Source organism: Peromyscus californicus, unplaced genomic scaffold, assembly GCF_007827085.1.
Source record: "Peromyscus californicus insignis strain IS unplaced genomic scaffold, ASM782708v3 Scaffold_8__1_contigs__length_139910024, whole genome shotgun sequence".
NCBI classification, from domain to species: domain Eukaryota; kingdom Metazoa; phylum Chordata; class Mammalia; order Rodentia; family Cricetidae; genus Peromyscus; species Peromyscus californicus.
Genome location: NW_026294606.1, coordinates 127,293,821 through 127,319,227, shown reverse-complemented (window position 1 = coordinate 127,319,227; position 25,407 = coordinate 127,293,821). Strand labels below are relative to the sequence as shown.

The following is a 25,407-nucleotide window of genomic DNA, read 5'->3' as shown; positions in this document are numbered from 1 at the left end:
ATAAAAGAAATGAGTCCGCTTCCGTTTCCGGTCAGATGCTTAAAGCCAATGACCTAGGTGAGATTCAAGCTAGGCCAACCCTGTCCGGTGACATCAGACTTTCATGATTGGGCAGCTACGGAGGAGGGCGTGACTGTAACCAAGGTTACCGAAGGGCGTGGTGGGAGGGATGCCGAGGAGGGTAGTGGAGAGGACTGTTGGCTTCGCTAATTTGGCTGGTCTTAGTGGATCCTGAGGAGGATTCCGGAAGCTGTAGGGACTGGGGACGTTTCAGAAACACGTGCTGCATTCTTGAGACTTTGTTCTATCTAAAGGAAAGCCTTAGTGAGGGACCGTCACTGGGGAGCAGAACTTGAGACAGGCTTTTTTCTGAGAAGGCTCCCAGGTTGTCTTTAGGGATGGAATTAGAAACTGGCTGCAAAAACACAGAATAGGAAACCTTCACTTAGATTTCAGTCAGTTGCTAGAGTTTAGAGCCCTAAGGAGGGATTTCTCAGCACAATTTCTGAACCCAGTATAAGAATCATTCTGAAAAATAGCTTATTTGGAAGTAATTGTCAATATGAAATGTTCAATGGTACTTTTATTAAAAAGTCTTACTAGCCGGGCGGTGGTGGCACACGCCTTTAATCCCAGCACTCAGGAAGCAGAGGCAGGCGGGTCTCTGTGAGTCAAGGCAAGCCTGGTCTACAGAGGGAGTTCCAGGACAGCCAAGGATATACAAAGAAACCCTGTCTCAAAAAAAAAAAAAAAAAGACAAAAGAAAAGAGGAAAAGAGGAAGCTATGTAAGAGTTTCAGAAAATGGTATTGCATCTATTGAAATGCAGGTAATTGAAGTATAGTTATGTAAACTATATGGCACATAATTATGATTATGATTAAATTAACCTTAATTTTATATTTACATTTTCAGTCCAGAGCATTACATTCATGCAGTGATAAGCAGCACTGATTTTTTTTTCAAATGTCCATCCTCCTGAGAAATGCAAGTGTTCAGCTGAAGTTGTTACCTACTGTTTGAATATGACACCTTAACAGTTTAAAAAAGCCAAAGCGTAGGAAATGTAAATGTTATTTGTGATATATAAAACATACACAAATATGTATATACTAACATGTGCGTATTAGTATTATACATATGTGTATATTATGTATAGTATTTATATCTGGTTTTGGCCTATCTTGGAATTTTTCCAACATTTTGAACTGTCCAGATCTTGAGCCTACACACAAAGAGGATTGTGGCAGCTTTAAGAATCCTTTGACTGGTTAGGGGGCTCCTTCTGCCCTTCTGGGATATCAATAATGACATCTTCAGATAGCTTGGCCTCAGAACGTGTATCCTATGAAGCAACTGTGTCTTCCAAGTCTTGATGTTAGCCTGTATCAGGAGGTTCCTGCTCTTCTGGGACATCAATCACAATGTCTTCACATGACTTGGATGCAGCAGCTGCATTCTGTGAAGTATCGTGTGTCCAAAGCCCTGATACTGGTCCTGGGGCAAGTGAGGATGGCTTTGAACCTGCAGATACTGCATCTTGTGATGATCAGGAAAGCAAACTTGTGTGTTCAGAATGTTCCGAGTCTTCAGGAAAACTTTTTTTTTTCTGGATAACATTTCATTGTTCTCCCTTTAAGATAATATATAAGTTTATTAGTCAGGGGGCTCCTTCTGCTCTTCTGGGATATTAATCATTACATCTTCACATAGCTTGGCCTCAGAAAGTGCATCCTGTGAAGTATCTGTGTCTTCTAAGTCTTGATGTTGGCCTTTATCAGCAGGTTCCTGTTCTGCTTTGATATCAATGACAAAGTCATCATCACATGACTTGGAGGCAGCGGCTGTATTCTCTGAAGTAATCCAGTGTGCAGATCTTAACTGTTGCTTTGGCCCAGGTGTGAGGATGGCTTTGAACCTGGATAAACTGTATGACCTTGGTGTTCGGTATGTTCCGGGTCTTCAGGAAGACATTTTTTTTTCTGATCCCCTCTCATTTTTCTCCCTTTAAGACAATATAAATTTATTAGCCAAAAGTTATTTTTACCATTCTAAAAATAGTTCTGCTCTTTGTCCTCCCCAAATTTGAAGAGCCTGTATCATGGTACTGCTTTAAGTATGTTCTTATTTCTTTTTTTTTTTTTTTTTTTTTTTTTGGTTTTTTTTTCGAGGCAGGGTTTCGCTGTGTAGCTTTGCGCCTTTCCTGGAACTCACTTGGTAGTCCAGGCTGGCCTCGAACTCACAGAGATCCGCCTGCCTCTGCCTCCCGAGTGCTGGGATTAAAGGCGTTCACCACCACCGCCCGGCTGTTCTTATTTCTTAAATTACTAGAGTAAATCTTATGTATGATACCTCAGTCTGCAAAGTGCTTGCCACACAAAAATGAGGACCTGAGTTCAGTCCTCAGCAGAGGTCCAAAGCTGGGCATGCTTGCAGTCCTGTGCTAGCGAGACAGAGTTGGATCCCTGGGGCCCTCTGGACAGCGATCCTAGCTCAATCTGTGAGCCTCAGGACAGTGAGAGACCCTGTTCCAAAACCCAAACTGAACAGCTCCTGAGGGGCCACACCCGAGGTTCACCTCTGACCTTTCCTGCACATGCAGACACTCCCCCCCCCATACACACACTCACACTAACAGAAGTTAAACAGCTGTTACTTACCCAGGCGTCTTATTTGTTGAGAAACAATCATCATTGACATGGATACATCCCACATGGCCAAAAAAGAGTCAAAGCAAGATCCTATATTGCCTTTTCCATCCCCTTGTTAGAAACCTCCCCAGCCATAAGGCCTACCTCCAACGCCACCCCACTTTTCTCCCAGATTCAGCAGCTTGTCCTGACTCGCCAACACCCATTTTTTATAGGCCATATTAGAGCCCATAGTGATCTTCCTGGACCGTTAACCGATGGCAATGCACAGGCAGATGCTGCCACCAGGCTAACTTTCCCTGTCATGGAAGGGTCAAAGAGCCCTTGACCCTTTTACCCTGTAAACATCCTATACAAACATCCTGATAACTTGCCCCACCTCATGCAGATGACAGCTTCTTGCTCCCCCCACCCAGCAGGAACTATATAAACCCTCTTGGAGAAAAATAAAGTTGCACCTTGATCAGAATCTAGACTTGGTGTATTTCCTTGTATCTCCTGTCCCTATCATTCCGTCTCTAGGGTGGTCGAGAACCTGTTGAAGCCCTGCAGGCGGGGCACCTTGAGACAATCTTCTGACCCCGGGGAAAGCCATCTTCTTCTCTTTTGGGGAAAGCCAGCCCACGCCCTTTATAGCCACTGGGCTATCAACCCCGTAGTGCCACAAGGACAATGCCGATAGGGTCAGACATACGCAAGCAAGCCAGATTAGGTCCAGGTGCGCGGAAGCAAGCCAGATCCTAACCTTAGCCAAATAAGGAGCACCTGCCATCGGGAAGGCGGAAGCCGGATGCCGGCACCATCTTTGCGGCGCGGCCGTACACGGCTCTCTACAGCACTGTGTTATTTTCTGGATGCTCTAGGGGAGAATTCCTCTTCTTGTTCACTGGAGTCATTGTTAGAACCCTGTTCCTTCCTTTCTGGACAACAGCTGCCGACTGTTCAAAGCTTTCAGAGTATGCACACAATGTAAGTAAATTGGTTGCAACTCGGGTTTAGTCCTGGGTTTTGGCACCAACAATGTAAGTAAATTGGTTGCAACTCGGGTTTAGTCCTGGGTTTTGGCACCAACAATGTAAGTAAATTGGTTGCAACAACTCTGGGGAAAGGTGTCCTGACTACCTGGGGAGTCAGACAACACCTTGAGCTGCTTAGGACAACTCTGATGGTTGAAATGCAAGGAGACTGTTCAACCCTGGAGGGTGAGGTATCCTGGACACCTTGAGCTGCTCAGAACAACAGCTCTGCCCTGAAGGTGTCCCAGACACCAGGAGCTGTTTAGCACAGCTCTGACAGCTGGAACTGCAAAGAAGCAGCCCAACCCCAGAAGGGAAATTTTCTGACTTCTCGGGAGAGTCAGGCCTGGAACTGCTTCAGCAGGGAAGGGTATCTTGACTGTTCTGGGAAGTCAAGGTATACCTGGTGTGATTGGGGGATGGTCTCCCCGCAGTATATAGCAATCCTGCCCCTCTCTGGGAGAGGTGCTACATCTGAGCTTTGCTCAGCTCCCACTTAAGGGGCCTTCCTAGCAGAGCTCTGCTTCTCTGGCCTAAGATGTTGATTCTTTTGCTTCACTCTATACAAAGGGAAACCCCCTGCAGAATGTAGCAATCTCCTCCGGCTCAGGAGAAAAGTATTACTTTTCAGCTCTCTCTTGATCTGTCTACTGGGGGACTCTGCAAAGAGCTGTTCAGCTCCTCCTTGCTCTGCTCTTTCAGCTCTCCCTTGTTTTGTCCACTGAGGGACATCTCAGCAAGGATCTTCTCTACGCCAGTGAATGAAGATCTTCTCACCCAAAAGTCTTTCAAGAAAGAAATTTATTTGGGAGCTGGAGAGATGGCTCAGAGGTTAAGAGGACTGGCTGCTCTTCCAGAGGACCCGAGTTCAATTCCCAGCACCCACAACCACAACCATCTATAATGGGATCTGCTGCCCTCTTCTGGCATGCAGGCAGGATACTGTACATATATAATAAATAAGTCTAAAAAAGAAGATTTATTTGAGAAGAAGGAGTCTAGGAGAGTAGCTGCCTCTACCAGGGTGGAGAGAGCAGCCTTTTTTCTAACTGACCAGGCATGGCAGTTTACATAGGAAATCTTGGGGGTGGAGTCAAACAGAGGCCTAACTTAACGTTAGTGCAGACATGATAGGCTGCGGACTAACAATACTGGGACTAGGCCTCACCATTACAATAACCAGGAAAAGCCACAAACTGTACCCTGTGGGAGACCAATCAGAATTGAGACAAACAAGTACTAGATGCTCTAGAACATTAAGGAGAGCTTACATCACTTGTATATCAGTTGCTAATTTCCTTGCACACCAGTATCAATCCTTGTTTGACAAGACTTCTGTGCCCCACTCCTGCCCAATTGGGAGTTCAACCCCCAGCTGAATCTGGAATTCCCCCACCCCCAATCCTTTACTCCTTAAAATCCCTGCCACAACTGCTCTCCCTGATCCAGCCACTGTGTTGGAACAGACCGAGAACCCAAGCTCGAGCTTGCAATAAAGGCTCTTTGCTTTTGTACATAAACTCAGACTCCTAGTGGTCTCTGGGGGGCTCATGATGTGGGCATAACACTTGCTATTGATCTTTCTCCCCCAGCTTTGAAGCCAGCAACAGGAGATACTTATTTCTCCATCTTACTTACTTATGTACTGCTCTGTTTTTATTTTTGAGACAGGGTCTCATTATGTGAGTCCTGGATATACTGGAACTCACCACATAGATCAGGCTGCCCTTAAACTCATGGACATCTACCTGCCTCTGCCTCCTGAGTGCTGGGATTAAAAGTGTTTGCCACCACGTCTGGGATTTTATTTGTGTGTGTGTGTGTGTGTGATGTCCACATACCATAGTGCATTGGTGGAAGCCAGAGGACAACTTGACGGGGCGGGGGGATTGGTTCTCTCCTTCTGCTATGTGGATCCAAGGATCAGACTGAAGCTTGGTGGCAAGTGCCTTTATCCTGGGAACCATGTCCCGGCTTCATATCTTGAGGTTCCTAATCAACCTGCAACATCCTTTTTGTCCTGAAAGATAACATAGTCACATGTGCAGAAATCTTTGGAGATTCATTGTTCAGTCTAACACACCTAGTGACATTCAAAATGATGTGAGTGGGAAACAGTCTTCAACTTCTATCCCTCTGCCAGCACTCAGCTGTATATGTGATGTGTCATCATCCAGGCTCTGTGCCCTGTGCATTCACTGGGAAGTGTCTGGGGCTGGAGAGATGGCTCAGCCATTAAAGGCTAGGCTCACAGCCAAGAAGTGTCTAAAGACAACTCTTTCATAGCATACAGGATAAGAGGAGGGACACAGTTAAAGGGAAGGGGATGAGTAGAGTTTACTTTCTTCTCCCTAGATGGAGGAATACAGCAACTCATGATCCTGCTGAAATGTTGCTAGGGAAGAATCAGTAGAGCAAAGAGCTACTGGGTCGGCTACTGAAACTAGTCCTCGCCTCTGTTCTTCCCTTCTGCTGTAGTAAAAGTTTTGGCAAAACACATGACTACCTTGCAGCCAAGCTTCTGGATAGCATTGGGTTGCCCTGGTCTGCTTGATCCTGATAACTGGGAGGGAGGTTGAGGCAGCCAGCTGTGTGGGCTTCAGGCTGCATTCTGGTTCCCTGTTCAGAAACTGTTGGCAGTGGTGACTTCTTGAGTTGACTCAGGAAACTCTTCTGTTAGCAATGAGCTTCACTCCCTCCTAATCTCCTAGTCAGACCCTGGAAGAGGACGTTCAGACACTTTGCTGCAAATACTGGGACAGGGCATTTTCAGTGAGTTTCCCCTGACACCGAGACAACACAGGGGAAATGCTGCTACGTTTGTGTTTCCTCATTATAATGTTGGGAAACTGAACTTTTAGGGGGGCAGGTGGCAGAGCCTAGCTACAGAGTCAAACAACTGTGTTTACTACAGTGTGGTACAGAGAAAGAACGGTAATGAGAAGGCTATGAAGCCCAATCAATGGCCAGCCCACTGAAGATCTGCTTTTCACAGGAGAAGGGATACCTTGAGATCTGCCTTGCAGTAGCTAAGAACTAAGCACATGTACAGACAGGTGAAGGCCAGATATACTGCTGAGGAGCCCTCCACACATACACATGTGCACACACTTCAGACACACGTGTGTGTATACCACAATATCAGTCTGATTTCCTGCTTGTGGAGGGACGGTTATTATGAAAGGAATAACCATGTCCTGGGGCCTTTAAAACTCATTCCAGAGGGCTAGAGAGATGGCTCAGAGGTTAAGAGCACTGGGTGCTCTTCCAGAGGTCCTGAATTCAATCCCAGAACCCTCATGATGGCTTACAACCATCTATAATGAGATATGATGCCCTCTGCTGGTGTGCAGGCATACATGCAGGCAGATTACTGTGTACATAATAAATAAATCTTAAAAAAAAAAAAACAGGGTTGGGGATTTAGCTCAGTGGTAGAGAGCTTGCCTAGCAAGCTCAAGGCCCTGGGTTCGGTCCTCAGCTCCGGGGTGGGGGGAACCCTCCTTCCACATGACATATTATGCTAGTAAATCATAAGAAACATAACCCATAAGAGGCTGTGGGGAAGGGCTCCTTCCCTCTGTTTGGTGGTGGCTATGAGGTAAGCCAACATGGGTACAAACAAGCAAATCCAGGAACTATGGAGAAGGAAGCAGTCTGAGGAGATGTGCTTTCTTCTTAGAGTCCTCTGCAGATGCCTCTCTGTACTCTTCAGGGCTCTCACTCCACCCAGGCAGATAAAGTGTGAGACTGGAAAAGATGGCCACACCAAGACAAGTCCCATAAGGAAGTGCACCATGTGACTGTAAACTGCTAATCCTACAGGTGGGCATACAGCAAGCCTGAGTGGCTGGAATTCTCGCTGGGTTGAAGATTCCTGGTAGAGACTCAGAGCTTCTCCTCATTGATAGAGACCATAAAGGTAGAACTCTTGATCCCAAATGCACCAGCAGCCTAGACCACCAGCACAGGAAGATGCATGGGTTTGACATCGGCCAGCCCAAAGGCCACAAAACCCACCATGCATCCTTGCTGAGAGTAGCTTGGGGAAGGAGTAGAATGCCCACTTTCACTGTTACTGCTAATATAAGCAGTGCCTATGAATCACACCTTGAGCAGTTTAATTTGGACAGCAAACAGGTAGGGTAGTAATGTCTGTATCTGCTTGGACCATCCTGTTTGGCCAGGTAAAAGACTGACGGGCCTGGCAGATGACTCAGTGGCTAAGAGTGAATACTGGAGAGATGGCTCAGTGGTTAAAAGCACTGACCGTTCTTCCAGAGGTCCCGTGTTCAATTCCCAGCACCCACATGGCAGCTCACAATTGTCTGTGACTCCAGTTCCAGGGGACCGTCATACAAACATATACACAGGCAAAACACCAATGCACATAAAATAAAAATAAATCAACTATTTAAAAAATTGATAAACAATTGATAGAAAATGTGCTGGAGGCCTCAGAATTTCATTTTAAATAAAGTCATGTCAATAGTAAGGGTTTAAAAAAGGATTTTTCCATAACCTGGTAACAAGCCAAAGTAGAAATGTCCTACTTGTTCTTTTTACAACCAAACTCCACTAGCAGCAGGATGTAACCCAAAGGGTACTCAGAGGAATAAAATCTGGCAGATGGGAGCCGGGCGATGGTGGCACACACCTTTAATCCCAGCACTTGGGAGGCAGAGGCAGGCGGATCTTTGTGAGTTTGAGGCCAGCCTGGTATACAGAGTGAGATTCAGGAAAGGCGCAAAGCTACACAGAGAAACCCTGTCTTGAAAAAAAAAATCTGGCAGATGGATGTGTTTTATTTTGCAGAATTTGGAAAACTGGAATATGTACACCACACCATTAATACCTATTTGGGATTTCAATGGGCAACTGCTCTGAGTTCTGAAAAGGCTGATTCTGTAATCATGCATTTGCTAGAAGTTATGGTCATCATGGGTATACCTGCACAAATTAAAACTGACAGTGCTCTAGCAAATGTCTCTGGTAAAACGAAACCTTTTTTTTTTACTTATTACAATATAAAGCACATTACAGGTATATCACACAATCCTATAGGCCAAGCAGCCATAGAAAGATCAAATCGAACTCTAAAGGATATGCTAAATAAACAGAAAGGGGTAACAAAAACCCCCAGAAATAGATTACATAATGCTCTATTAACTTTGAATTTTCTCAATTCTAATGAGAAAGGAACAACATCTGTGGAGAGACATTGGATAACAGAAAAAACTACAGAATTAAATCAGCCTATAAACTTTAAAGATGTGCTGACCTCAGAATGGAAACCAGGATATGTGTTACATCGGGGACGAGGTTTTGCTTTTGTTTCTACAGGAGAAGATAAGCTGTGGATACCATCAAAATTGATAAAGATTTGATTTGAACAAGAGAGACCTCTTAATTAAAAGAAGTGATAGTTCATCAACCAGCATGACCATTCAATTTAAATTAACTTATACCACTAACAAATGCTTTTCATTTGGTCAGATATAACTTGCCAAAATGGAACCTCCCCAAAGTTAGGCTTGGGGAAAGGTTTTTGTTTTTGTCTTTCAGGAGAATGAAAGCTAAGGAATCAAGAACACTGGACACATGAGACATCTGACGAAAAAGGACAAATCATCCAGAAAAAAATGGCCCAAAAAAAAAGAGTAAATTGACCTACTGGTATATCACATATAAAATTTCCTAAGTCTTCCTAAATGTTTGTTTCTGCTCTTCTCTAAAGACATTTAACACAAATGGTCTTTATGAAGTCCCAGTTCAATTAAAAATTAAAGCTGACTTTGGAGTTGGAGCATGGCTCTTTCCTTCTCTAAACCAAAGCATGCTTGTTAAAAGAAAATGCAAAATCCTCTGTATCATGTCAGAAGAGCCATCTGATACGGGACAGAAGAAAACCAAAATTAAGGGACTATTCTATTGCCACTAATCTCCTAATTCTTTGGTTCTATTTTTGATTCTTTAAAACTTTTCTTGAGGTATGAATTTTATATCAAAATTCATAAGATATATATACATATATATTGAGCTTTTGTTATGATATTAATGGTCCTATAGAGTACAAACTAATTCTAAAAAAAAGGCTTCATCCAGCTGCCTATACATGTTTTCGTGTTTGAGTCTCTATCAGTTTTCTGCAGGGAATCATGACCAGGCCTAACAGCAAATTTGAAGTCTCCATAAAGATGATGGGGCCCCACAACAACGATTCCATCAGGACAATGATAACACCACTAAGCTGACAAACACCACCCAAAGATTGGCTTTGACTACAAACTGCTCAGGACAATTTTGAGATGGCTAGCTGAGAAGATCCAGCTTCACAGACTATTCAATTGAGGACTTCAGATAAGCCCTGCACTTTTGCATTATGCAGAGACTGGACAACAAAAGATACAGCTACCTCTCCCAGAACTTGAAAATTAACGCAAAATTTTCTTTTCAGGATCCCCTAAAGATGCCTTTGCCCCTGCTTCGGGCCACAGGAATATATCATAAGAACTCAGCTGGTTATGGCAAAGTCCCTACCTGGAGGGATCAAGGATTTCCTCCAGAGGAAGCCAAATCCCAAGGAGCTTTTGATGTTACTTGGCTTGTCATATATCAGCTGTCTTCTGTTATGAAAATCATGTGTGCCTTCATAGTTTTCCCAATTGACTTTTCCCTAAGAAGGGCTAAGAGTGTGGACTGATCACTCTCTGGACATACACATTCCAGGTATTTGGAGAACAGCCTCAGGAAAGGCTTTCTCTGGAATCAGTTATCTCCCTTGGCCACTTTCAAGGACTAGCAGTAATAACAGTCCACATGCAAGTCTCCTGATTTAAGATAAATTCCACAAGGAGACACCACCTAGGTCAGGTGGACCTTAAGTAATAGCTTTACACAATTTAGCTCAGACCCTCCTTTCTTACAGCCTTACTAACTTTATAGACCTTTAACTCTTTACCTAACCACTTCTAGGAATATTTAGATAACTTTCTGTGCTGACAGCTATGCTCAGCCAGAACCCCAGTTCAAGCCTCCCTGTAATTATCATCATTGGCAGCATCCGGCCAGGTCCATCCCCAAGTGGAGGTAAGTACCTTATCAGAGATACCTCTGTACTCTTTAAGAACAGACTTAAGCATCCAGGCTACCTGTTTGAGAAGGCCTGGCGGATGTGCCAATTAAGCTTAACTTCCTCCTTTTCCAAACCTTACCTCTAGTTCCAGATCTCCCTTTAACTATCATCAGAGGCATCTAGTTGTGCACAGGTTGCCTAGCGACTGAGCACACTTTCCCCCACCCTGCAGAAAAACGGCAGATAGCTTGGACAGATAGGAGCCACAGGAAAAAAGAAGACAGTTTTATTTTCTCCCATTGACCTAGCAACTTATAGATTCTTAACATTTTCTACCAATCATGTTTAAGACTATAGTTGAGCACATAAGATTCTCTCTTCTTAGATATTACCTGAATTTAGCCTTTAGTTAATTCATTTCCCCATTGGTCACTTCCCTTTGGGGTTGCAAATGATAATTAACAGTTATTGCCTCTCAATGTGATTCTTATCACCCCTCCGTTTGACCCTGGAAGCCTGGCTTTATATACCAGGACTTCCAGGGCACGGGGGATGGAGAAGAGAAAAGAGAATGGAAGAACTAGACGGGTAAGAACTTGAGAGGAACAAACTGAGATGGGGAAGAACTAGACTGAGTCCGGGCGGTGGTGGCGCACGCCTTTAGCCCCAGCACTCGGGAGGCAGAGCCAGGCGGATCTCTGTGAGTTCGAGGCCAGCCTGGGCTACCAAGTGAGTTCCAGGAGAGGCGCAAAGCTACACAGAGAAACCCTGTCTCGAAAAACCAAAAAAAAAAAAGAACTAGGTTGAAGGGCTAGAGGAGAGGACTAGAGGAACGAGATGGAAGATGAGGATGAGCCAGATGGGAAGTACTAGCTGAGCAAGAACAAGATGAAAAGGACCTAGATGAGGCAGAGTTAAGACGAGAGAATTAAGATAGAACTTAGAGGGAGCAGTAGATAAAAAATAGAGAGAAATCAGGCAAGAAAGGAGGTAGGCACGAGAACAGAACTGAAGCTGTGTAGATAGGATGTTATGCCAGAGGAATTAAAGCAAGTGGACTAATCTCAGCTCAGTGTGCTGAGATTCTATTTCTCAAAAATAGTCCTCGCCGTTAGTAGTTCTCTCTCCTGAGCCCCTGGGATGTGTAATATGAAGGCTGGTCCCCCTAATATTATACAAGATGCCCCTAAACAGCAGGAAGTAATTTTAAGAACACAACGCCCACATTCCCAAGACTTTTTGGTTTTTCAATGGGTTTTGGATAATTGTCATTGTTTAGGATAGTTGGTTACAAGTTTTTATTGTTAATGGTCAGTAAAAAAGCTAAAGAAAGGAGATTATATTTAAGGTTGTTTGAAAAAAAGGAAAAGAAAAAGAAAAAAGAGGATATAGATAAGAGGTAGATTATTTAATCTACTCTGATAAAAAAGATATAGAGATGATAGAATAAAGGGTAGATTATTGAATCTACTCTGAAAAGAAAAAAGAGAGGAGATATATATATATATATATATATATATATATATATATATATATATATGGTATAGACAAAAAGGTAGATTATTGAATCTACTTTTAAAAGGCAACTACTAGTTTTAAATATTTTACATTGGATTGGATTTTGTATATTGTATACAAATTAGTATATTGATACCAATTTGAGATTGACTTTGTTAGAATATATTGTACATATATTTCTGATCTTGCTCAAGGTATTGTACCTATACAGTTCACTTAACAATGTAATGCAATTTGCTAATCCTTGAAAGTTATTATTACCAACTTATTAGGATATAAAGAAATGAAAGGAGGGTTGGGGATTTAGCTCAGTGGTAGAGTGCTTGCCTAGCAAGCGCAAGGTCCTGGGTTTGATCCTCAGCTAAAAAAAAAAAAGAAAGAAAGAAAAAAGAAATGAAAGTTAGTAATGGAACCTATAGTCATATTAGGTATATTTTCAGGTCAAGCAGAGATATATTTTAGATAGACAGGTCATCTTCAAACCCTTCAGAGATCTACAGAATATGGCATTTAAGATGTTTTAATAACATAGTTTTTTTTTTATGACTATGAGACATGTCTGCTCCTGGCAGAACCAATCTACTTCAGAGAAAATGATGGGCATTGAAGAAAATTCATACGGAGTTTGCTTTCTTTGGGGCACAAGTTAGCCACTGGGCAAGAAAGCGCCCTCACATCAACTGCTGACAGGATGTTGTCCAAAATGGATGAACAGGACACAAAAGAAAGGACTGCCTATCCTTGCCAAGACAAAGTAGAAAAGATCTTTAGAAAATCCTGCTTCACAAATGAGTCTGTCAGATATGCTAAGCCTGTAGGCCAAAGATGATGCACCAATGTTGCAGAGAAACCTCGGGTGATTGTCCAGGCAGCTGGCTCTTTCTGTCATAACTCACATTTTTCAGAAGTTGCTTGTTTGTACTTCCTGTTTTACTAGGTAATATTATTTCCTTCTCCAGTCTCTGAGGGAGTTGAAGATTAGAAAGTTATAGTTTTCCTTGTTAAGACATTCAGAAAAGAAACTCACTAGAGGTGTTAAGTGTAGAAGTTTGAAAGACATCAAAAGATAGTTTTTCATTGGTAATACAAGTTAGGATAGAAAGTGAATTAGGTACATTCTGAACTCACCAAAATAGGATAGATAATGGAGTATTTTCTCTGAATTTGTCAAATGCAAATGGACTAGACACTGTTGATGTATTTATTGCTTGTATCTATTGTATATAGTTATTGTACTTATTGTATATAGTTTTTCTTATATTAGTTATAACTATTTTTATTTTAGACAAAATAGGGGAGATGTGGTGATGTATTGTGTCCCCAATATATTGTACACCCTAATAAAGTTTATCTGAGGATCAGAGGAAAAAGCCAGCCACTATAGTAAATATAGAGATCAGGCAGTGGTAGCACACTCCTTTAATCATATCACTTGGGAGGCAGAGATCTGTCTGGATCTCTGTGAGTTCAAGGCCACACTGGGAACAGACCCAGGGTGGTGGTGCATACCTTTAATCTCAGCACTAACCATAAAGATCTGGAGGTCTGTACAGACAGACAGGAAGTGACAGAGCTGGGCAGGAAGAGGAAGTGATATAGCTGGGCGGAGAGAGGAAATGAGATGGCAGAGCAGAAAGGCATATAGGCGTGGGTATACAGGAAGTAGGTCTCTTTGGAGGCTGAGGTGTCAGCGAGGTGAGGTTGTCTGTGGCTTTTCCTATTCCTCTGATCTCTCAGGTTTTCACCCCCATATCTGGTTCTGGGTTTTTATTAATAAGACCATTTAGAAATTCATGCTACAATTGCCCTCAGTGTTTTCCCTGCCTTTTAATTCTTTACCTGGCAGGGAAAACGAACCCCTCTAGACTCCTAGACTGTATCAGTCTCACTAAATTGCTCTGACCAACCTTGAATTTACTTTGTAGCCATGTTGGCCTCAAATTTTTGATTCTCTAGCCTCAACTTCCTGAGTAGCTAGGATTACAGGCCTATGCCTCAAGATCCGCAACAATTTTCTCCTGTTTCATTCCCTCCTTTCTTCATGTGTGTACATGTACTATGTCAGGTCCCCTGGAAATGGAGTGACAGAGAGTTGTCAGCTGCCATGTGGGTGCTGGGAACTGAAGCCAGGTCCTCTGCAAGAGCAGCCAGTGCTGTTAACCAAGGAGCCGTCTCTCCATCTTTCTTGTTTGGGGTGGATACTGGGGGTGAAACCTAGGGTTTTCAAATGCTAGGCAACCATTATTCTCTCTAAACTACATCTCCAGCCCATACCTTTGTATCCTATAGTGTGTCTGTGAATGTCTGTGCAATCTGCAGCAAATAGCATCCGAGTCTGATTGCATCTGAATGACTGTAGAGTGCTGGGGTGACCAAGGCAACCTCAAGTCAACAATTTCCCTGTTTTAATCTTTTAGATCTATTTTATGTGTATGCATGTTTTGCCTGCATGCATGTAGGTGCACCATGTGTGTGACTGGTGCCAGGGCAGATATGAAAAGGGGATCAAACTCCCGAACTAGTTACAAATACTTGTGGCCACCATGTAAATATGAGAAACTGAACCTGGGTCCTCTGCAATAGTAGCAAGTGCTCTTAACCACCAGAGCCAACTTTCCAGCACCGCCCCCCACCCAATGGTTCCCTTTCCAAAAAAAGAAAAGAAAAGAGAATTGTATTTGTCCACTGTGTGTGCATACACACTTTTGCATACCAAGCCACTCCTGGGGAAGTCAGAGGAGTCAGTTCATTCTTTCCTCTATAAGGCTCCCAAGGACTGAACCCAGCCTGTCAGGCTCGGTAGGAAGCGTCTTTACCTGCTAAGCTATTTCAGTGGCCCTCTTTTTTCTACCAGTACTGTGTATCGAACTTCAAGGCCTCCCAAACATTAAACAGGCACTTCTGCATTGGTTTACAGCCTCAGCCTGTAGCAGTCCCTCAGTCCTTAGCACAATTGACTCCATGATGGAAGTATCATTCAGGCACTTAGACAGAACATAAACCCAGCACATAGACAACACCACCTGCCAAAAATAAAAACAAAGACCCGCCGGGCGGTGGTGGCGCATGCCTCTAATCCCAGCACTCGGGAGACAGAGCCAGGCGGATCTCCGTGAGTTCAAGGCCAGCCTGGGCTACCAAGTGAGTTCCAGGAAAGGCGCAAAGCTACACAGGGAAACCCTGTCTCGAAAAACCAAAAAAAAAAACCAAAAAAACAAAAAAACAAAAAAAAGACAAAGACCCAATCCATCAAAGTGCACAGTTCTTCTCTGAATGAACTAACCTCGTTTTTTGGCTCCTGTTTTTGTTAACTGAAATACGTCAACCCAGGATATGGTTTTTGTGTTTAGAAGCTCACCCTGAGAAAGGCTCAGGGCTACAGTGGGATCCTGAAGCCCTGCTAATAAAGACTTCCTATTGGTTTAAACCCATGTCCAAGGAGTCTTCTCTGGCAGTACTGAGTTGTGACTGTTTCTATGTCTCTGTTGACTGTGAGTGGCTGTCTACAGATGTAAACTCTCTGTGAATGGAAGTATTTGTGATACCTTTCCTCCTTCCTCCCTCCCTTCCTTCCATCTTGGAAATAAAACTCAGCACCTTGAACAGGTGTAGCAGCCATCCTACCAGTGAACTGCAATCTCAGCACAGTCTATGAAGTTTAAAACATTTCTTAAGAGATTTCTTTATAGCTGCGTGTGGAGGCAGAGGGGTGTGGTGGAAGAGGCCAGCCTGGTTGACACAGTGAGTTCCAGGACAGCCAAGGCTACACAGAGAAACCTTGTCTTGAATAACAAAAACAAAACAACAAAAAAAGAAAAAGGAAAAGGAAAAAGAAAGATGTATGTGTGTGAGTGTTTTGCTTGCATGTATGTATGTGCACATGTTGTGTGTGCCTGTTGCTTGCTGAAACCAGAAGGCTGTATCCCCTGGAACTGCAGTTACAGATAGTTTGCGCCCCCATGTGGATGGATACTTCCAATCATCTGCTAAAGCGCAAGTGTTTTTTTTTTTTTTTTTTTTTTTTTCCATATGTAAAATCAAAGAGCCTTTATTCTCAAGCTCTGAGTTTGGTCCCTCTGTCTGTCCAATGCAGAGGTGAGATCAGAGAGCCCAGAGCCCAGGAAAGATGGTGTTTTTATTATAGCAGAGGTTGGGGTGAGGAGATTTCCAGGATTCGGGACCCTGATTGGATGACATTTGTCTAGGGGTATCTGTAAAACAAAAATAGGTGTGTGCTAGACTCAGGGATATTTGGCCACCCTATCTAATGGTTGGAATGTTTGGGATGTTAGGTACTTCCCCATCCCTGGGTGGTGTCAACTTATGACTTTCCTGGATCTGGGTGTTGCCATGGCAAGTGTTCTTAGCCTCAGAGGCCTCCAGCCTCCCTGCTTTCCCACTGCCCAGAGTTTCTCTGTGTAGCCCTGGCTATCCTGGAACTCCCGCTTTAACCCAGGCTGGAACTCACAGATCTGCCTGTGTCCACCTCCCAAATACATGGATTAAAGGCATTTGCCACCATGCCACCATGCCACCATGCCAGGCTTGTGTCCAGGCCTCTTGACGGTGGTTTCTTGTCTACATTATTAATTGTAAGTTTGTATTCTGTTACTATGTATCTGGCAGTACTGAGCACGTTTTTTTTGTTTTGTTTTGTTGTTGTTGTTTTGTTTTGTTTTATAAAGGGGTTACCCAAATCCCCTATCCTTATTAATGCCAGAAGAACTGAAGCAGGAAACTAGGACCATCACGGCACCGAGCACTTGAGTGCCATTTGCAGGACAAGGCTCAGTGTTTTGTTTTGTTTTGTTTTTGATATTTTGAGACAGGGTTTCTTTGTGGAGCTTTGGAGCCTGTCCTGGAACTAACTCTGTAAACCATGCTTGCCTTGAACTCAGAGATCCACCTCCCTCTGTCTCCTGTGTGCTAGGATTAAAGGCTAAAGGTGTATGCCCCCATGGCCAGCTGACAAGGCTTGCTGGGGGATGTCTTTCTGTATGCTGTGAAGCAGCTGAGGGGTCGAAGGAGCAGGTTGGACTTAAGGCTGCAGAGTCTGACACTGGAGCTCACTGATTGACTAGACTGGCTGTCCCATGAACTCCAGGGACCCTCCTGCCTCCAGCTCCCTAACACTGGGGACACCTGGCTTTCATGTGGGTGCTAGGGAGCTGAACTTCTCTGTAGCCCAGGCTGGCCTCGAACTCACAGAAATCTGCCTGCCTCTGCCTCCTGAGTGCTGGGATTAAAGGTATGCGCCACCACTGCCAGCCCGAACTTAGGTTTTTATGACCAGCAAGCACTTTACCAGCTGTACCACATCCCCAGGTCCCTGTCATATGCATCAACACTTCATTCTTTTTTATTACTGGATACTACTCCTTGAGTACAGGGAGTGTTCTTGTCTACCATTTACCTGTCCACGGACATTCAGACATCTCTTTCTCTTGGTGGCTAAACAGTACTTGTTATTGACTCTCTGGGAGATAGATCTAGGGGTGGAATGGCTGTGTTTTTGTTTGTTTTTGAGAAAGTCTCATATATTTCAGGCTAGCCTTGAACTCATTATGTAGCTGAGGTTGACCTTGAACTTTTGACCCTCCTGCAGCCATCTCCTGTGTTAGGATGCTCAATTTATTCAGTACTGAAGATACCCAGGGCTTCATTGTTGTCAGGTGTAGGTGGAGTTTCTGTGCAGCCAGCAGCTCCCAAATAAACACACAGAGGTAAGCCTGTATAACTATAAATGCTTGGCCAATAGCTCAAGCTTGTTACTAGCTAACTCTTACATTTATGTTAACCCATATTTCTTATCTATGCTTTGCTACATGGCTTGGTACCTTTTCTCAGTATGGCATGTCCATTTTGCTTCTCTGTGTCTGCTGGCGACTCCAGACTCCACCCTTCTTCCCAGAATTTTCTTTATTTAACCAATCATATCAACATATATTCACACAGTATAAAGGAATATTCCACAGGCAGCAACCATTCTATTAACTGAGCCATATCTGAAACCTTCATGTTTATTTTTGTGTCTGAGACTGTCTGTGTTTGATGGGGTTATGTGACTTTAATAATTTAATAAATTTAATAATTGTAGTGACACCATTTGAGAATTCGCATGAGTCTGCTTGGCGTGGCCAGACTATAAGTAGGACTGCATAGCTGTGGGATGCCTTCCCAACAGTCACTGTCATTATGAATTCTGTCTGCAGGCTCACCTGACTGCACCATCAACTGTTAGACAAAGCCAAGACCAACAGAACAGTCATTTATCTAACACTTACAATGTGTTGGGTGTTGTAATTAATCTGCAGATGACTTACAGGTGTATGGGAAAGCAGGATGTGGTGGCTCTTACCTACTTAAGGAGGCTCTGGCAGGTTCACAAATTCTAGGCTAGCCTGCCTACACAGTGAGCTTGTTACATGAATGCTTCCTGAGAAGTCAACAAGTACTTACTCCAGTCTGGAATTTCCTCCCTCTGTGTAGGAAGGTCACAAGCTCCAAGCCTGAGGTTGATAATAGATGTTGCGCACCAAGTAGAGTGTGCTACAACAGAGAGGCCCTGGGACATGGAGGCCTATCTCAAAAAAACAGTATTAGCCGGGCGGTGGTGGCGCACGCCTTTAATCCCAGTACTCAGGAGGTAGAGGCAGGTGGATCTCTGTGAGTTCAAGGCCAGCCTGGGCTACAGAGTGAGTTCCAGGACAGCCAGGGCTGTTACACAGAGAAACCCTGTCTCAAAAAACAAAACAAGCCGGGCGGTGGTGGCGCACGCCTCTAATCCCAGCACTCGGGAGGCAGAGCCAGGCGGAGCTCTGTGAGTTCGAGGCCAGCCTGGGCTACCAAGTGAGTTCCAGGAAAGGCGCAAAGCTACACAGAGAAACCCTGTCTCGAAAAACCAAAAAAAAAAAAAAAAAAAAAAAAACCCAAAAAACCAGTATTACTAAAGTATATAAATGGATGTGTGTGGACTCAGTGCACATGTGTGTTTTCATTTATTTTATTATTATTATTATTATTGGATTTTTGAGACAGGGTTTCTTTGTGTAGCCCTTGACTGTTTTAGAACTAGCTCTGTAGACCAGGCTGGCCTCAAACTCACAGAGGTCAGCCTGCCTCTGACTCCTGAGTGCTGGAATTAAAGGCATGTACCACCATGCCTAGCTAGATGCCATTTCCTAGTGGATCTGATGTCCCTTGGGGATACCAAGCATGATGGTGTATGTGTGACCATATGGTATAAGAATGGAGGTATGAGAATTGCTGGCCCTCTACCATGGGGGCCATAAACCAAGCAGCAGCTGGGCCCAGTCAGGATCGAGGTCTCTTGAGTGGCATACTGACTGTGGCTTCACCTAATGGTTCTATCCCACTCAGAGGACCCCACCACACTGCAGGGTTTATAATCATTCCCTTCAGCTCCATAGAGCATTCAGTGAGGGTCCTCAGTGTCCAAGGGTGGACTGATTTGAGGGGCTCCCTCTTGCTAAATGGCTCAGACTACAACACAACTCAAGCAATTCAAAGCCAAGATAATGTGTGGCACCAACCCCCAGCCTTCTGCTCTAGGGGGATAGAGCTATGGCTGCTCTGGGCCCCCTACCTGATAGCACTGGAAAACATCTGGTTTGTCTGATAATGCCTGAAAGAGAGCCTGTGCCAAGTCCCGCCATTAGCACTGCTGGTGCTGTTTGTTGGGGAGGGCAAAGGGGTGTAGTGTCCCAGATGCGGGTCAAAGGGTCCCAAAGATCTTTCCCAAGAAATCTGTCCTTCCTGGTGCACAGCTTCCCCAAGAAGAGAGCTGGGACCAGACCAGGGAGGCCTCTCATTTCTCTGGGGGGTGAGTGGAAATCAGGCCCTTACTGTTCACCTGAACCCCAAAACTTTGGAGCCCTACACTTTGACTTCTGACTTAGTTTACATACAGGATTGCATTTCAGGGACCAGTTCCCAAAAAGGCCAAGGTGAGGTCTGTTCCCTTGAAAGTGACACACACATCACCACCACCACCCTGCCTTGCTGCCTTTCTTATCAGGGAAGACAGCCAATCAGACGAGGGCAGACAGGAGCCCTCCAAGGAGCCCTCCAAGGCTCATAGCCCATGAGGCAGAAGAGGGAGAAGAGGCCTGAGGCCCAGGGTGGACACCAGCCAGCCATGGCCGAAGCTGAGACTGCCTTACCCTCCATCAGTACACTGACCACCCTGGGCCAGTTCCTGGACCCCCAAGAGGACTTCCTCAAGGTGGGGCCAATGGGGAGCAGGTGGTCTTGCTGTGACCTAGGGCATAGTGCTTGGGGGTCGGGCTTCCCTCTTACTTTAGTATCCTCCTCTGCTTGAGGGTTTTTTTTTTTTGGGGGGGGGTGCCTGAGCCTGGCTAGGGTGCTGTTCTAGGGGTCTGAGATCAAGATGAGGCCCATTTCTGTAATTGGAAGCTGAGTTCTGAGCTCAATGCCTCAAGAGTCTAGGCTCAGAGAGACAAAGTCCCAGAAAGGAGTGTCCTGGGATTTCCAGGCTTTGAGATTTAATCTTGTTGGGAGATGTGAAAAGGCAGAGAGGGCTAGGGGAGTCAGAGCCAAGGCTGCCCCTTTGCCTCCGGTTCTGAACTCTGCAACCCCTTCCCCCATCCTGAATGCTCTTCGTGGTAAGTGTCTTATCTATCTCTAGCCAGACCTAATGGGCTTGTCTGGAGCTGAGAAGGGGGTTAGGGGAACAGTGTAGGGGAAGTGATAGGCACGCAAACCCCTCGAACCAACCTGCCCCAATGGTGTTTCCAGCCGGGCCTGCATCAGGCCCAGGTACCGGGTGCCTACCATTCAAGCAGTGCGCTCCCTCCCGCAGTGGTGGCACCCTGACGAGACACAGGATTTGGGCCCGGGTCCCCCGGATCTCATGGGGCCATCCCTTCACGTGAGTGTGAAATCGCAGGCCCCTCTCGGACAGGACGAGGACGATAAGCGGGATGTGACCTGTGCCTGGGATCCGGATCTTTTCCTTACCAACTTCCCAGGTCCTGAGCTGCCAGCCACTCCCCGGACCTGTGCTCTGGCGCCCAGCGGGGGCCTGGTGGCACAGTATGCGCCGCCCGAGGTCCTGGGCGTCTATGCAGGTGGCTCTGGGTTGGTGGCCGGGTCTTTAGGCTCCGAAGAGCACTCGGGCTGGGCGCACTCCGCCCCGCGAACCCCAGCCCCTGAGCCCTTCGTGGCCCCTGACCTGGCCCCGGGATCCGCGCTCAAGGTGCAGCCAGCGTTCTCTGATTCGCGAGCGGGCTCCGCCGGCGGTTTCTTCCCGCGGGCTGGGCTCGCGGTGCCCGCGGCCTCCAGCGCCCCCTATGGGCTGCTGTCAGGGTACCCCACCCTGTACCCCGCGCCGCAGTACCAAGGGCATTTTCAGCTCTTTCGCGGGCTCACGGCGCCGTCTGCCGGCCCCGCCGCGCCCCCTTCCTTCCTGAATTGTCTGGGACCCGGTGCGGTGGGCACAGAACTGGGGGCCACAGCGCTCGCGGGAGACGCAGGCTTGTCCCCGGGAGCCGCACCGCCCAAGCGCAGCCGGAGAGTTTTGGCACGAAAGAGGCAAGCGGCACACACCTGCAGGCACCCGGGCTGCGGAAAGAGCTACACCAAGAGCTCGCATCTGAAGGCGCACCTGCGCACACACACAGGTAAGGGCGGAGCCGAGCGGGTGGGGGCCGACCCGGGAGCCGGAAGCGAGCAAAGAGGGGGTGGTCAGAGGGTGTCAGAGGCGTGGCTAAAAGTGACCCCAGAGCTAGGGGCCTGCAGTGGGCCCCTGAGACACTGGCTAAAGTCTATAGGGGCAATTCTAGACCCAAATGGGGCCGGGCGAATCCCAGCACTCAGGAGGCAGAGGCATGTGGGTATCAGTCACTTGTAGACTAACCTGGTCTATTATAGGGAATTCCAGCAGCCAGGGCTACGTAGCCTTTCTCAATAACAAACAGATAGATAGATAGATGATAGATAGATAGATAGATAGATAGATAGATAGATAGATAGATAGATAGATAGGTGTAGACAGAGGACCTGGGGAATATTTCAGGGGCTTCAGGATTAGAAGCTGATGTGTATGACCTGGGTTAGAGATGGACTGACGAGCAGAAAGCAGGATGAGATTAGCAAGAGGGAAGGAACTAGAGGGGCGACTCCCGAGGAGGGTACTAGCTTGGAATGCCAGAACTCGGGGTATAGCCAGTTTTCACAGGATGCTCTGGTTAGAAGCGTCTGGGATCTGGAGGTAGAAGCATTTTCACGGGCAACTGATGGAGGTCCCAGACATAAAGCGGGCCAGAAAACAAGGAGGAAATGCTGGGAGACTGGGGACAGGAAGAGAAACCGGGTCCTAACAGGAGTGGAAGACAGCTGTGGGCCTCCCGAGCGCGGCAGGGCACACACCAGGTGTAGAAAGGGGAAAGGAGAATCACCAGAGACAGGGCGTTGGACACCGGGGGGGGGGGGGGGGGGGGGGGGGGGGGGAATTGAGGGCTTGGACAAGTTCAGGGGCAAGACTGGACACGAGCAGGAGGCTCTGTCAGTGCGTGGGGCAGCTGGAACGCTGAGAACAAAGCACGACGGTGCAGCCACATAAGGTCTCTGGCAGAGAACTAGGAGACCAGAAATGAGAAAACCGCAGGACTGCAGCCGCAGGTACAGAAAAGGGTCAGGGTCACAGAGGGCAGAACTGTGTGCCCTTCTTCAACTGCGCGAGCTAGATAAGTCACCTAAGGCCTGGCTCTACCTCACCAAGTGTGCAAATTGGAGCTGGACGATTTGTACGGTGGTACTCACAACTCCCTGTCCTTCAGGAGAGAAACCTTATGCCTGCTCCTGGGATGGCTGCGGCTGGAGGTTTGCTCGCTCTGACGAGCTGACGCGCCACTACCGGAAACACACCGGCCAGCGACCCTTCTGCTGCGGACTCTGCCCACGTGCTTTTTCGCGCTCTGACCACCTTGCTTTGCACATGAAGCGCCACCTCTGAGCTCCGATCCTGCACAGGGACTGGGAATGAAGTAAGAGTGGATCCAAGGATTGTCTTCCGAAGGATGGGCCATTCTTGGACATACAGTGGGAGTGGTAGCCAGGCCAGATCAAGAACTGACCCAAAGGAGCCCTCAACAGGATCCTCCCACTTCTTCAGGGAGCCACACAAAAACATCGCCCCACAGATCCAGCAAGACAGACTACCAAATAAATCAACTCAGATGGACCCTTAGACCTGTGCGGGAGTGACCCTGAGTCTTGGCGGTGGAGTGGGGTGAGACTTCCCAGGGTCTAGAAGGGGCCTGCACACTATCAGCTGGGATTGTCATGGGTACTATAAAATTCTCCCATATAAAACCAGTGTCGGCCTCACTGTAATATGGGGCTGGGAATTAGGAGGAGCATTGATCCCCCAGTAGGTGATACACTTATCTGTTCACACACTCACCTCCTAAGTCTCCTAAAACTCATTCATTTCTGATGACCCCCCCCCACAGTGCTAACTTTGTAGACCTTCTCTTCCATCAAGATCAGTCTACACAATCCTGTCACCTGTTGTCAGCATTCACAACTGCCATCTGCCTCTTCCCCACCCCATCCCCCTGTTTTTTTCCCTTAAGATAGGATCTTGCTGGGCGGTGGTGGCGCACACCTTTAGTCCCAACACTCAGGAGGCAGAGCCAGGTGGATCTCTGTGAGTTTGAGGCCAGCCTGGTCTACAGAGTGAGTTCTAGGACAGGCTCAAAAAAGATAGGATCTTACTATGTGCCCTGGTTGGCCTGAAACTCTGTAGACCAGGTTGGCGTCAAACTCATAGAGATCATCCTGTCATCTTGCCTCTGCCTCCTGAGTGCTGGTTTTAAAGGTGTGGGTGCCCATGCCTGTCTACTTCCTCTTAAGAAGCCCCAGCCAAAGCAGGTCATAGAGGTAGTTCAGGCCTGTAATCCTAGCTATGTAGAAGGCTGGAGCAGGAGTGTTCCAAGTTCAAGACATGCCTGTACAGAACAAGTTCATCCTGGGCGATTTAGACAGTTTCTTCACCTCTGTGTGTTTCTCTCTCTGTCTCTCTCTCTCTGAGACAGGGTCTCTCTGTGTAGTCTGACTGTCCTGGAACTCGCTCTGTAGACCAGGCTGGCCTCGAACTCAGAGATCCACTTGCCTCTGCCTCCCAAGTGTTTGTTTTTTGTTTTTATTTATTTATTTATTTATTTATTTATTTATTTATTTATTTATGGCTCAAAAAGTAAAAACAACAAAAGGCTGAACATGGTGGTAACGCGCCTTTTAATCTCAGTACTTGGGAGGCAGAGCCAGGTGAATCTCTGAATTTGAGGCCAGTCAGAGCTACATAATATAGAGACTCTGTCTTTAAAAAAGGTGTGTCGGGGAGGGAGGAGAGTGGGAAGCAGGTCTAGGTCACTAGTACCAGCATTCGGGAGGCAGATGGATTTCTTGAGCTGGAGGCCAGCCTGGTCTACATAGGGAGTTCCAGACCAGCCAGGGCTATGGTGCTACAGGCTGGTAATCCCAAAATTTGGGAGGTGGAAGCAGGAGGATCAGGTGGTAAGTCCTGAGTGACACAGCCAATCTGTGTGTGGTAGAGTGCTCAGCAGTCCCCAGATTCCTGCCTCACCACAGCCGCAAGTGACTCTTGGTCAGTGTCACAGGGAGACGAGAAAACTTGCAGAATGGACAGAGGACGCAGAAAGCAATGTGCCTAAGCAAGCAGGGATGACCCAGCTGCCTGTGGTGGCCCATTCACACTGGGAATCCCAGCACATGGGAGGCTGAGACAGGAGGATGGTAAGTTAGAGGTTAGTCTGGGCCAAGAGTGAAAGCCTGTCAAAAACCAAAAGCACAGGCAGGGGTGGTGACTGGAGGGATGGCTCAGTGGTTACAGGCACCTGCTGCTCTTCCAGAGGCCCTGAGTTCAGGTCCAGCACCCAAATAGTGCTTTCGACTACCTGTAACTCCAGCGCCAGGGATCTAACACTTATGGGCATCTGCCCAGCCTGCATATGGTATACATAAGCTCACGAGGGCATGCACAGATATGCAAAAATGAAATTTAAAAAGCTGGAAGGATAGTTCATATTTATAATCCCAATACTCACTCAGGAGGCTGAACAAGAGTTGAGCGTTCCAGGCCA

The 25,407-nt window shown here is 46.3% G+C and overlaps 1 protein-coding gene and 1 long non-coding RNA gene across 2 annotated transcripts; one reads left to right on the top strand and one right to left on the bottom strand.

The window, feature by feature from the left end:
- Positions 1-565: 565 nt before the first annotated feature.
- LOC128103882 (uncharacterized) lies at positions 566-21,370 on the bottom strand. The gene is made up of 3 exons (XR_008215791.1): positions 21,260-21,370; positions 5,508-5,686; positions 566-2,004 (listed from the first exon to the last, which is right to left on the bottom strand). It is a non-coding gene; the product is annotated as an uncharacterized LOC128103882 (long non-coding RNA).
- On the top strand, positions 19,295-23,814 carry Klf1 (KLF transcription factor 1). The gene is made up of 3 exons (XM_052728536.1): positions 19,295-20,504; positions 21,102-21,921; positions 23,080-23,814. The coding sequence occupies exons 1-3, from the start codon at positions 20,364-20,366 to the stop codon at positions 23,253-23,255; spliced, it is 1,137 nt and encodes a 378-aa protein (XP_052584496.1). The 5' UTR covers positions 19,295-20,363; the 3' UTR covers positions 23,256-23,814.
- Positions 23,815-25,407: the final 1,593 nt, after the last annotated feature.

Coding starts and splice junctions, on each gene's coding strand:
- Klf1 (XM_052728536.1), top strand. CDS start 20,364: ATGAGGCAGAAGAGGGAGAAGAGGCCTGAGGCCCAGGGTGGACACCAG. Junction 20,505..21,101: donor CCCAAGAGGACTTCCTCAAG/GTGGGGCCAATG, acceptor TCCCTCCCGCAG/TGGTGGCACCCTGACGAGAC. Junction 21,922..23,079: donor GCACCTGCGCACACACACAG/GTAAGGGCGGAG, acceptor CCTGTCCTTCAG/GAGAGAAACCTTATGCCTGC.